General features: G+C 52.4%; 1 protein-coding gene across 1 annotated transcript in view; it reads right to left on the bottom strand.

Annotated features, from left to right (window-relative positions):
- efna1b (ephrin-A1b) overlaps window positions 1-10269 on the bottom strand; it is a 19352-nt gene extending 9083 nt beyond the window's left edge. The window contains exon 1 of the mRNA XM_056286522.1: window positions 10026-10269. Within this exon, the coding sequence (XP_056142497.1) occupies window positions 10026-10123 (98 nt within the window). The 5' untranslated portion in view covers window positions 10124-10269. The remainder of the gene's footprint in view (window positions 1-10025) is intronic.
- Window positions 10270-12082: the final 1813 nt, after the last annotated feature.

Below are 12082 nucleotides of genomic sequence, written 5' to 3'. Positions count from 1 at the left end.
TCTGGAGAACACTGGCTCTACCCCACCTCCTCTGGAGAACACCGGCTCTAGCCCACCTCCTCTGGAGAACACCGGCTCTAGACCACCTCCTCCAGAGAACACCGGCTCTAGACCACCTCCTCCGGAGAACACCGGCTCTAGTCTACCTCCTCTAGAGAACACCGGCTCTAGCCCACCTCCTCTGAAGGACACTGACTCTATCCCACCTCCTCCGGAGAACACTGACTCTACCCCACCTCCTCTGGAGAACACCGGCTCTAGCCCACCTCCTGTGGAGAACACCGGCTCTAGCCTACCTCCTCTAGAGAACACCGGCTCTAGCCCACCTCCTCTGAAGGACACTGACTCTATCCCACCTCCTCCGGAGAACACCGGCTCTACCCCACCTCCTCTGGAGAACACCGGCTCGTTGGAAGCCAACAAACAGATTCTGTCTAATCTCATTCACAGCTCACCGTCACGCTGGAACGAAAACTCTGCCTTTCTCTCCCCCTCTTCACCGCCTCCTCCTGGGACACACACACACACACACACACGCACACACACACACACACACACACACACACACACACAATCTTCATCCGTAGGCCTGGTTAATTAAAAGTTGTTGGGGGTCTGGGGCAAATGTGTTCCCTCGAAAAGGAAAGGAGAGGCAATGAACGGGGTGTAATTATACCCTACCCCTCCCCAAAGACACACACCCTGAAGGCTACCAGGGCCCCCCCCCCCCTTCCACCCCTCTACCTACCTACCCCCCCCCCCCCACACACACACCACGGAGAGCTCACCGCTCTGACTTGTGTGTGTGTGTGTACCTTTGTGTATGTTATCTGCACAGACTGATCCCTCCTTACTCCTTTTACAGATTCTCCCTCTCCCTCCCTCCCTCCCTCCCCCCCCCCCTCCTTGTGCTTTGTGTGTATCGCTCTGCCATCAGAGCTCTGGGCTGAGGGATGGTCTCGTCTTTCTCCCCTCCGTCCTTCCTCCTCTGACTGACACTTCTTGGGAGAGTGAAAGTCGCATTGGCGTGATAGGTATGCCATGTGTGAGACAGCCAGGTGTGCTGTATCTGTGTGTGTGTGTGTGTGTGTATATGTGTGTGTCTGTGCACGAGTGTGTGTGTCTATGCACCAGAGAGAGGGATTCTCTGCAGACCAAAGACCCTTATTTAGGGCATCTCGTGCCCCGGAGCTCAATGAGAACATCTGTTTATCAAGGCGCAGCGGAGTCTCTGGTGTGTTTGCATGCGAGTGAGTGAGTGTGTGTGTGTGCGCGCGTGTGTGTGTGTGTTTGAGACATGGAGGTGTGGGTAAACATGGAGGGTTGAAGGTGACCACAGTCTTTCTTCCCTTCCCCTGTGAACAGATCATTCCTCACTACACAGCTGCTGCAGCAATCTGCAAGGTGTGCGTGTGTATGCATGCATGTGTGTGCGCGTGCATGCATGCATGTGTGTGCGTGCATGCATGTGTGTGTGCGTGCATGCATGTGTGTGTGTGTGCGTGCATGCATGTGTGTGTGCGTGTATTGTAATACAATGGTTTGATTGCTTGCCTTTATGACAGCAAGTGAGTTATTTAACACATTTCTCTTCGCTGCTACTTTGAAGTCGCGCCACCGAGTCTTTGTTCTCCTCTCTCCCGTCTCCTTCCTCTCCTTCCCTCCCTTTCTTTACCTCTGGTGCCTGTTCCTCTTTTCCCCCCAAAATTTTCACCTGACAACCCCTGCTATCTCTCCATTTGCCCCCCCCCCCTCCCCATTTAGCTGTCAGTGAGTCTTGGGGGGGAAGGAGCTGACAGAAGAGCTCCGGCTCCCCCGGCTCCCCCCCCCCCTCCTCCGCGTTAGGCCCCTGAGCTGACGGGGTTAGTTGTTCAGGGTCGCAACTTCTCATGCACCCTCCCCACTGACTCAGCACCGGGGGAGTTGTTAAACACGGTTAAACACACACACACGCACACACACACACACACACACACACCCCGAGTCAGCGCCAGTAAAACACTACACAGATGCATTCTTCTGCCATTTGCTCCACAGGTAATCAGCAGTGAGACTGCACATGCAGGAATGTCACAACGGTTGGGGGGCGGGGGGGGGGGGAGTAGGGGTGGGGAGGGGGTCGGGGGGGAGGTTGTGTGGTTTGGACACTTAACTGCATCACGGGCCTCGTCAAATTTCTCGATTCACGCTCGCTCGCACACCACTCGCTCCTGAGGCGGTGCACTTAATACCCTATTAATTTGACGCGGGGTGGCGGATTCGCACCCCACCCCACCCCACCGCCCGCCCCCGCCCGCGGACGGCCGAGGGGCTGTGAGCGGCGCTAACGGGTCCAGACGCTGGCGAGCGGGGCCTGCTCCGTTAGAGCCCGTCTAATAGACACGTAAAGAGTCCGTCTGCGTCGGCCTCCGCTGTGGTCGGCCTCCGCCCCCGGCTCTGTGTCGTCAGCCTTCCAGGGTGGTGCGGTGGGGATGCTACCTGCCTGCCTCCACCCCACAGGGCAGCAATACCAGGAGACTAATACCCCCCTCCACCCTGCAGGATCATCACCCTGCACACATCGCCGCACTTCTCATAGCCGTCAACTTTGCAAGTGTGCGTGCATGTGTGTGTGTCTGTGTGTGTGTGTGTCTGTGTGTGTGTGTCTGTGTGTGTGTGTCTGTGTGTGTGTGTGGCTGCTCCACACGGGCGACGCGCATGTGTCAGTTGAGACGCTGGGAACGCCACGGGCCTTAGCCGGATTCGAGAGCATTTAAAAATGTCAACCCCGCCATTTTTCCCTTATTCAGTCCCAAATTTCCCCTCCTCCCCTCGTCCATCACTGTCCCCCTCTCCCCTCCCTCCGTCTGTCTCGCCATTATTCCCTCTAAATTAACACCCCCCCCCCCCCGCGTGTCCCGCTCTTCCCCCTTCTGCCCGCCGTCTTCGAGCTGACATCATACAGCAGAGCTCTTCATCCAGGCTAATTTCTCAACACAATCCCCTTTCTTTTTTTTACCCCCCCCACCCCCCCCGGTTTGCCCTGCTTGCACACCCCCCCCCAGTAAACGCCACTCCTCGCTCACCCCACTCTTTTGACCCCTTCCTCCCCTTTTCCCAGCCTTCCTTTCTGTGTGTGGTGAATAGAGGAGGGCCGCACGATGTTCTGCTTGGTTTGCTATGGCGCCGCCTGCCCGGGCCCCGAGACTAAATACACCTGCGTGTGTGTCTGTGTGAGACAGACACACACGTCGGCGTGTCAGTCACCCCCTCTGAACGGTCTTCCTCGAGAATATCAAGAAGAAAAAAAAATCAAATCTTATCGATCCGATCAAACTTCAGCGGAGAAGTCAGGATAAGAAACACAGAATGCTTTTATGAGTGTTACCAGTTCTGCCCTACAGGGGGCGATGGTGAGACATGTGCGGCCGGCGCTGCTAAATTATGCCTGAAATGCTGTGAACGAGACGAGAACCCACATACACGTCCTGTGATAAGGCTGAGCAAAGGCAGGCCTCTCTAATGTTAACAGAGAGACGGCGAGGGCAACGCTCACTCGGTGGAAAACTACTGGGGCAAACAGAGGAAGGCCGGTGAGTAAGAGAGAGAGAGAGAGAGAGAGAGAGAGAGAGGGAGAGAGACAGAGAGGGAGGGAGAGAGAGACAGAGAGAGAGAGGGAGAGAGAGGGAGGGAGAGAGAGACAGAGAGAGAGGGAGGGAGAGAGAGAGGGAGGGAGAGAGGGAGGGAGAGACAGAGAGGGTAGAGTGAGAGAGAGAGAGAGAGAGAGAGAGAGAGAGAGAGAGAGAGGGAGGGAGAGAGAGAGAGGGTAGAGTGAGCAGGCAGAGGAAGAGGGGAGGAAGTCTGGACCCCCGATAAGAAGACAAGAGGAAGAACAGAGCGAGAACGGTGGCGGGGGGGGGGGGGGGCAGTATGAAGTGTGTGTGTGTGTGTGTGTGTGTGTGTGTATGTGTGTGTGTGTGTGCGAGTGCGTGAAACACAGATTTTAAAGTACTCGCCAAACCCTGAGAATCCCGCTGTCCACGGGTCCCAGCGTGGGTAAATGACGCATGAGGGGTACGCACACGTGTCCGGAGAAGTGCATGCTGGGTAAAAAGGCCGTTACGTCATCAGCAGACTGCACACTATCCCTCCTACGGTCACGGACGTGGCTGAACCGGCGGGGAGAGCAAAACAACGGGCTTCCCGGCGGTCTGCCTGGAGACGGCCTCCGCCAGCCGCCAGCGACCGTCGTGATGCGGGCCGGGTCCAGCTGGGAGATTACGGCCCGCGTGATCCTGCACGCGGCCGCCATAACGTAACAGCTATAGGTTTACCGTCTAGCTCAACCTGCCCCCCCCCCCACGGACCTATACAGGAGTTAGCCGACGCAATCAAGCTAGCAGTACGCCAGGGATCACAACGCCATAACTGTATGGAGGGTTAAGACGGCGGCAGGATGATTTTGGGTCTATGGGTCAACCCGTCGGATTACAGGCCAGCTGGAATCTCGTTCCAGATTAGAGACCGCCAGCAGACGGGACACGGCTCAGGGTGGGGCGGCCTCATCGGGCCGTGGGGGGGAGGGTGGCTTCATTAGAGGGGAGACATGGCAGCGCGGAGAGTCGGCGGAGAGATAAACAGCCACCATCACCCCCAGTCCACCCCCCCCCTCGTACCCCCCTACCCAGCCGCTGTACAGATATGGGTTTGGGCAGGCCCAGCCACTTCAATACGAGCATGGCAGACAGAGACAGAGACAGACGCAGATAAACAGAATATTGGGTTACAGCGGAGCCTGGATGAGGACGGCTACAGACAAGACGAGCGGCCTGCCGAGCACAGGAATTCACCTCATCATGGAGGCGGATGAAAGCAGCGCCGATCAAACACCGATAAGGGACGAGAGAGACAGTGGAGTACGCTCCTGTAATGGCCCACCACCGAGCCCAAAACAGCCAACCCCGAAAAACCCCCCAATATAAGTAACACACACACACACACACACACACACACAGAGTGGGGGCAGGGGCGAGGGAGAGAGAGGGGGAGAGAGACAGAGGGAGAGAGAGACAGAGGACGAGAGGGTGAGTGAGAGAGAGAGGGGGGAGAGAGACAGAGAGAGCGAGAGGGTGAGAGAGAGAGAGAGGGGGGGGGGAGAGAGACAGAGAGAGCGAGAGGGTGAGAGAGAGAGACAGCAAGTGAGAGAGAGGGGGAGAGAGGGACAGAGACAGAGAGACGGACTGAGAGAGAGAGATAGGGAGCGAGAGAGAGAGAGATAGGGAGCGAGAGAGAGAGAGATAGGGAGCGAGAGAGAGAGAGAGCGAGAGGGAAAGAGAGAGACAGTGAGAGGGGGGAGAGAGAGGGACAGAGACAGAGAGGGTGAGAGAGAGCGATAGGGAGAGAAACAGAGGGAGAGCGAGAGGGAAAGAGAGATAGAGCGAGAGGGGGAGAGAGAGACAGCGAGTGAGAGAGAGAGGGGGGAGAGGGACAGAAACAGAGAGACGGACTGAGAGAGAGAGAGCGAGACAGGGGGTGAGAGAGAGGGGGGGGAGAGGGACAGAGACAGAGAGACGGGGTGAGAGAGAGAGAGAGAGAGTTGGGTGGCGACTGGCCCAGTTACTAGAAGAGGAAAGGGAGTAGAGATGGAGAGAGGAATGGACAGGTACAGACAGAGGGAGGAACACACAAACACACACACACAGACACACACAGACACACACACACTCACACACAGACACACACACACACACACAGATACACACAGACACACACAGCTGACAGGGTAGAGTATAGTAACAGGGGGGATGGAATGTGGCTGCAGCTAATATTATCATATGACAAGCCCCCCTCTCGTCCCCAAGAGTGCGCGTGTGTGAGTCACACCTCTAGCGGGTCTCGATACCGCGGCGTTACCGTAACGCCGCGGTATCGAGACCCGCCCCGCCCCGCTGTAGTCACGTGCCAACGCCTCGTCCCCTAGGCCTCGACAACATCTACCACTCTTCCAGCGAGAAGGAATTTAGCCAGAACTAATGATTAAGCTGCGGGTTAGGGTGAGTACAAGTTCAACAGCACAGTCGCACACACACACACAGACACACACACAGACACACAAAACATGTGTTGACACAGGCAGAGACAGACAGTTGTGTAAAAACAAGACGGGAACAGACTGAGAAAAACATGTCTCTCCACCTGTCATATAGTATAAGGAAAACAGGCCAGACACACACACGCACACACACGCACACAGACACACACACACACAGACACACACACACACGCCATCCCTAGATGCGAAATCCCTGCAGGGCTAAGGCCAGGGATTAAGTCATAATCATTAAGTCACACTGGCTGAGTCTGTGAAAAACACACAAAGACACACACACTCACACACACACACACACACACTCACACACTCACACAGACACACACGGGTCGGCCATGTACAGTGAGAGAGACACATCCCTCCAGTCAGCGGATCAGACCGGGGTCCTCCCCATCACCACCGAGCAGGCCGCTGCCATCTGGCCCGCTGTCCGCTGGCCCTGACAAACCACTTCACACCCGCCAGCCCACACACTCCACCACCTTCAGCTGGCCCCGCCCCCCACCACCTTCAGCTGGCCCCGCCCCCCGCCACCACCGCCCGCCATCAGCTGAGCTAACAGACACCACCCGACATCTGACTGACCTCGGCCCAGGCAGGTGGGCCGAGGTGGGCTCTGAAAATGGAGGAAAGCATTGGGGCAGTGGAGACGGAGGAGGATGGAGAAGACTCAACGTGGGGGAGGGGAGGGGAGGGGGGGAGGAGGTGGTGATACAGAGGGGTTTAAAAAGCAGAAAGACAAATGGGATGACGTGATGGGGAGATAAAAGTACCATGACATGAAGAGGTCATCCAGTTATATGGCTCCTTCTCAGCTGCTATTATCATTATTATTATTATCTTTATTATTATTAATATTATTATGAATATCTTTATTATTATGATTATTATTACTATTAATATTATTATTACGATCGTTATTATTATTAATATTATTATGAATATCTTTATTATTATGATTATTATTACTATTAATATTATTATTACTATCATTATTATTAATTGTCAATCATTATTATTATTAATATTTTGACTTAAGAAACTTCAGTGTTATTTATCGCTCTCGCTGTGTGAGTGTGTGTGTGTACATATATATATATATATATATATGCATGTGCGTGTATATGCATGTGTGCGCATGTGTGCATGTGCGTGTATGTATATATGTGTGTGTGTGTTAATGTGTGTGTGTAATATATATGTGCATATGTGTTGTATGCATATGCATGTGCGGGTATTTATGTGTGTGTGCATGTACGCATTTGTCTGTGTGTGTGTGTGTGTGACCGGGCCTCCATCAAAGCAGTTGTGCATGTTTGTATGTATATATATGTGTGTGTGTGTGTGTGTGTGTGTGTTTGTGTTTGACATTAAGAGGGCGACCGGGCTCCATCAAAGCAGTTGTGTATGTGTATATATATATGTGTGTGTGTGTGTGTGTGTGTTTGTGTTTGACATTAAGAGGGCGACCGGGCTCCATCAAAGCAGTTGTGTATGTGTATATATATATATGTGTGTGTGTGTGTGTGTGTGACCAGGCCTCCATCAAAGCAGTTGTGCAGCTATTAGTGTGCTGGCAGTGGTGCAGTGACTCCGGCCCGCTCCGGCCCGCTCCGCGCCGACACCGTGACACCAGAAGCCGCCAGAAGGCTGGAAGAGGGAGATGGCGCACGTTTGTGTTTGTTGTGCGTGCGTGCGTGTGTGAAGCGGACAGGATTAGTGTTACATTATATTTTTGTGTTTCTTGTTGTGGTTACGCAACTCCCATTTGACAGCAAAAAATAGTCCAGTGCCGGATTAAAGGGCACAGACACAAGACTTGAGTCCGTCCCAGACCACCGGTATTGTGTGTGTGTGTGTGTGTGTGTGTCTGTGTGTGTATATATGTGTGTGTGTACATTCTCATCCTAGATTAAAGACCCACATTGGTCTGCATCAGCTTTTATTACTTGCCCTATAACGTCAATTCCACTCAAACCCTGCGTTCTTCCAGTGTCCCAAAAGAAGACGGCCTCGCATTTAACTCCCTTTAGTCCCGGTCCCCCTCCCCCCCCCCCCCTCCCCCTTTGCTGTTTTCCTCCCCCCCCCTCCCGGAGGCCCCGTCTGCCGTGACTCAGGGGTAACTCAGACTGGCTTGTGCAAGACAGGTAAACCGGGGGTCACTGAGTCACCTGCACACTAACCAGCACGCACGTCACGGCGGAGGGGACGGAGGGCGACACGCTCCGTCCCCGCCCCGCCGTCGTCATGGGGACAGCTGCTCGTCCCTCGTAACAGAGCTGCTTTACCCACATTAACTGTCATTGCTGGAGGTCATTTACGGACCGGGTGATTTAATCAGCGCGAGACTAAAAGGCCGTAATGGCTTTTGCCCTTGTTCCGTCTCGGGGTGGTTTTTAATCGACCACAAAAAAAATAAAAAAGTGTGTGTGTGTGTGTGTGTGTGTGTTGGGGGGGGGGGGTATCTTTGTCTGTCACCCCGCTATAATAAAGCTACACGGTCTCCTCAGATCCGTATACTCGAGTCCACGCTAAGAGCTCGATAGCTCGCGCTGCACTCCCGCGCGCCTGTCAAGCTTCATCGATTCGACTTGAGTGGTCGGCTCGCGTTTCATATCGGACCCACGACACCGTGATCAGCATTGGCGCATCTCTCCCCCTCTCTCTCTATCTCCCTCTCTCTCTCCCCCCCTCTCTCTATCTCCGTCTCTCTCTCTCTCTCCCTCTCTCTGTCTCTCTCCCTCTCTCTATCGCCCTCTTTCTCCCTCTCTCTCTCTCTCTCTCCCTCTCTCTATCTCTCTCTATCTCTCTCTCTCTCCCTCTCTCTATCTCTCTCTATCTCTGTCTCCCTCTCTATCTCTGTCTCTCTCCCTCTCTCTATCTCTGTCTCTCTCTCTCTATCTCTGTCTCCCTCTCTCTCTCCCTCTCTCTATCTCCCTCTCTCTATCTGTCTCTCACCCTCTCTATCTCTGTCTCTCTCTATGTCTCTCCCTCTCTCTATCTCTCTCTCTGTCTCTCTCCCTCTCTCTCTCTCTATGTCTCTCTTCCTCTCTCTATCTCTATCTCTCTCTCTCTCTCCCTCTCTCTCTGTCTCTCACCCTCTCTCTCTCTCTCTGCCATACACATCGGCACGCGCGCGCGCGCGCACTTGTGCAGCCTAGAGCCCCAGACCCCCGACAGACTCTGGCCAAGTTGGTACTTGCCAGTCTGTCAGGTCTATTTATTCCCGGTCCCGCGTGTCTGGCTCCGCGTATTGCGGTTAAATATAGGCGTGAATCCGTCTGTCCGTCTGTCTGGGCATCCGCTCCCAATCTCTCCTACCCCGCTCCCAACTTCTCCTACCCCCGCTCCCAACCTCTCCTACCCCCGCTCCCAACCTCTGCTACCATCCGCTCCCAACCTCTGCTACCATCCGCTCCCAACCTCTCCTACCCCCGCTCCCAACCTCTCCTACCCCCGCTCCCAACCTCTCCTACCCCCGCTCCCAGCCTCTCCTACCCCGCTCCCAATCTCTCCTACCCCCGCTCCCAACCTCTCCTACCCCGCTCCCAACCTCTCCTACCCCCGCTCCCAACCTCTCCTACCCCCGCTCCCTCGCCTTTTACGCCCCGGTGCAACAACGCCCGCAATTACCCACCACCCCGTTAAACGAGGTGAAGAGGCACGAGTGCGCGAGCGCGACTCGGTACGTGCACGCGAGAGAAAACAAAACCGCGCACGCGGGGCAAAAAGGGGGTCCTTTGATCGCGAGGGAAGTTTGCACGTTTGTCCGGCAACGAGGAAATAAGTCAGGACCCCCCGTGGGGGTGGTATAACCCCCCCCCCACACACACACACACCACCACCACCAAAAAACAAGGAGAAGAAGAAGAAATAAGCCACGCACAGTGACAAGTACTGACACACAACCGGAGCGCACACAGTCAACACAACTCACTTGGGATTGGTGCTGTTCCAGTAGACGCTGTGTCGCTCAGCAGATACCAGCCAAGTACTGATGCTCAGGACGACGCACACGAGCCACACCAAATCCATAACTCTTCCTCCGGACCGGGACCGGGACCGCTGAGGTCAAAAGCGATGACAAAAACAACGGCCTGTCGTGTCTGATTATGCGCTCGCGCCGACGGACAACGCGACTTTTCACCAGTGCTGCTCGTGCGGCGGCTGTTCCCAGAAGAGCGTCCTCGAGTCTTGTGTACCGCGCGAGAGCGTGAGGTTTCTATTTGTGAGGCGTCGGTCCCGCCCCCCCCCGTAACGCGACGCACCAATAGGCGGCTGGGAAGTCTAAAACGCCCCGCCACACGGCAGCGCGGGACACGCCCCCCTCCTCCCCAGCCGGTCCCGCTCCGTTCCGTCGTTTGTCTTGGTAGACTGGACAGAACGGCAATGTTCTCACATGAATATGAAACAAAACCATAATTACACGCAATTAGGATAACCCCTAATGAACTGCGCTGCCCACTCCCCAACCCGGAAGTCCTGGCAGGAGGGACAGTGAACTCTGGCTCTTACTGGACAGCATACTTCTGACCAAGTCCCACATTGTGGGCTACTTAAGACAGCCACATCTCGACAGTGGCTTCTGCTGTCAACACTAAAAAATAAATCAATTAAATTAAAAAAAATAAAATATATAAATATTTAATATATATATTTAAGCACATAATTTGAAGCTTATGTATTTCAATTACATGTGAGTTTTCCATCCAAGTTGATCACACAACTCTAATGTAAAATATGACATTTTCCCCTCTTGAAATGTAATATTTTACTTTAGACTTATGTGATCAAATGTACATGTGATTGAAATTCACAAACGTTAACATTTAATTAATTAATTAATTAATTAATTGAAGCTCTTAACTTGTAAATATTTTTTGAGTTAAATGAACAAAAACTACAATATAAAAATCGAGCTGACGAAGGTCTATCATCTGTCATTCAGATGATAGGCTAATAGTATGTTTTCTTGTCAGTATTGTGTTGTATTTTGCTGCTGGGGTGAATAATGTTTGCATTGTGTTGTCTTCAGTAGAACGTTGCTGTGTTTTGTTGTATTGTATTGTATTGTGTTGTGTTGTGTTGTGTTGTGTTGTGTTGTGTTGTGTGTGTATATGTGCATGTGTGTGTTTTCAATCAATCCCAAAAATCATCAAGCCAAACGACTACATGTTTATCGCATAAGGCCATCACATAATGTACTTTACTGTAGTACTATCACATAATGCACTGTAGTGTAGTACTATCACATAATGCACCATACTGTAGTACTATCACATAATGCACCATACTGTAGTACTATCACATAATGCACTATAGTGTAGTACTATCACCTAATGCACTATACTGTAGTACTATCACGTAATGCAACATACTGTAGTACTATCACATAATGCACTATAGTGTAGTACTATCACATAATGCACTATAGTGTAGTACTATCACATAATGCACTATACTGTGGTACTATCACAAAGTGCACCATACTGTAGTACTATCACATAATGCACTATAGTGTAGTACTATCACATAATGCACCATACTGTAGTACTATCACATAATGCACTATAGTGTAGTACTATCACATAATGCACCATACTGTAGTACTATCACATAATTCACTATAGTGTAGTACTATCACATAATGCACCACACTGTAGTACTATCACATAATGCACTATAGTGTAGTACTATCACATAATGCACTATACTGTAGTACTATCACATAATGCACCATACTGTAGTATGTCTGTGAATGTTCTCATTCATCCAGGTCATGGTTGTCCAAAGGAGTTGAATCGAGTGCAACTGGACTTGGTATATATCCATGAAGACGTTTCGCCTCTCATCCAAGAGGCTTCCTCGGTTCGTGCCTCTCTGACTAGACCAAGCTGGTCTGACTGGCTGGTGATGAGACTCAGAATTTATTCTATCCAAGAGGATAAATTCTGAGTTTCATCACCAGCCAGTCAGACTAGCTTGGTCTAGTCA

Source organism: Lampris incognitus, chromosome 9 (assembly GCF_029633865.1).
Source record: "Lampris incognitus isolate fLamInc1 chromosome 9, fLamInc1.hap2, whole genome shotgun sequence".
Taxonomy (NCBI): domain Eukaryota; kingdom Metazoa; phylum Chordata; class Actinopteri; order Lampriformes; family Lampridae; genus Lampris; species Lampris incognitus.
Note: the sequence above shows the minus strand (reverse complement) of the source record. Positions and strands in the feature narration are given on the sequence as shown.